The 254-nt window shown below is 62.2% G+C and overlaps 1 protein-coding gene across 1 annotated transcript in view; it reads right to left on the bottom strand.

Annotated features, from left to right (window-relative positions):
- LOC104623552 (solute carrier family 12 member 3-like) overlaps positions 1–254 on the bottom strand; it is a gene marked incomplete at its 5' end in the record, with an annotated part of 4,464 nt that overhangs the window by 924 nt on the left and 3,286 nt on the right. Inside the window, 1 exon segment of the mRNA XM_010290681.1 lies at positions 25–157. Coding sequence (XP_010288983.1) covers positions 25–157 — 133 coding nt within the window.

Below are 254 nucleotides of genomic sequence, written 5' to 3' on the forward strand. Positions count from 1 at the left end.
CATCAGGGGGGGGTGTGTGGGCGGGTTTGGGGTTGCTGGGGCAGAAGGAGAAGGGGAGGGGGGCGGTTACTGCTCTGGCCGGGGTTTCTGGTTGATGTCAGGGAGGATGTGGACCTCGTGGAAGCCGAGGCGGAACTTGCTCAGCAGAGAGACGATCCTGCCGGAGGGAAAAGGGCACATTTTCCGAAAAATTAGCCGAGCATGGCAGCTCTAGCAGGGACTGGCCCTGGCAGAAACCCCTGCAGCCGTCCTCC

The sequence above is a fragment of the Phaethon lepturus genome, unplaced genomic scaffold (genome assembly GCF_000687285.1).
Source record: "Phaethon lepturus isolate BGI_N335 unplaced genomic scaffold, ASM68728v1 scaffold2897, whole genome shotgun sequence".
In the NCBI taxonomy this organism is placed as follows: domain Eukaryota; kingdom Metazoa; phylum Chordata; class Aves; order Phaethontiformes; family Phaethontidae; genus Phaethon; species Phaethon lepturus.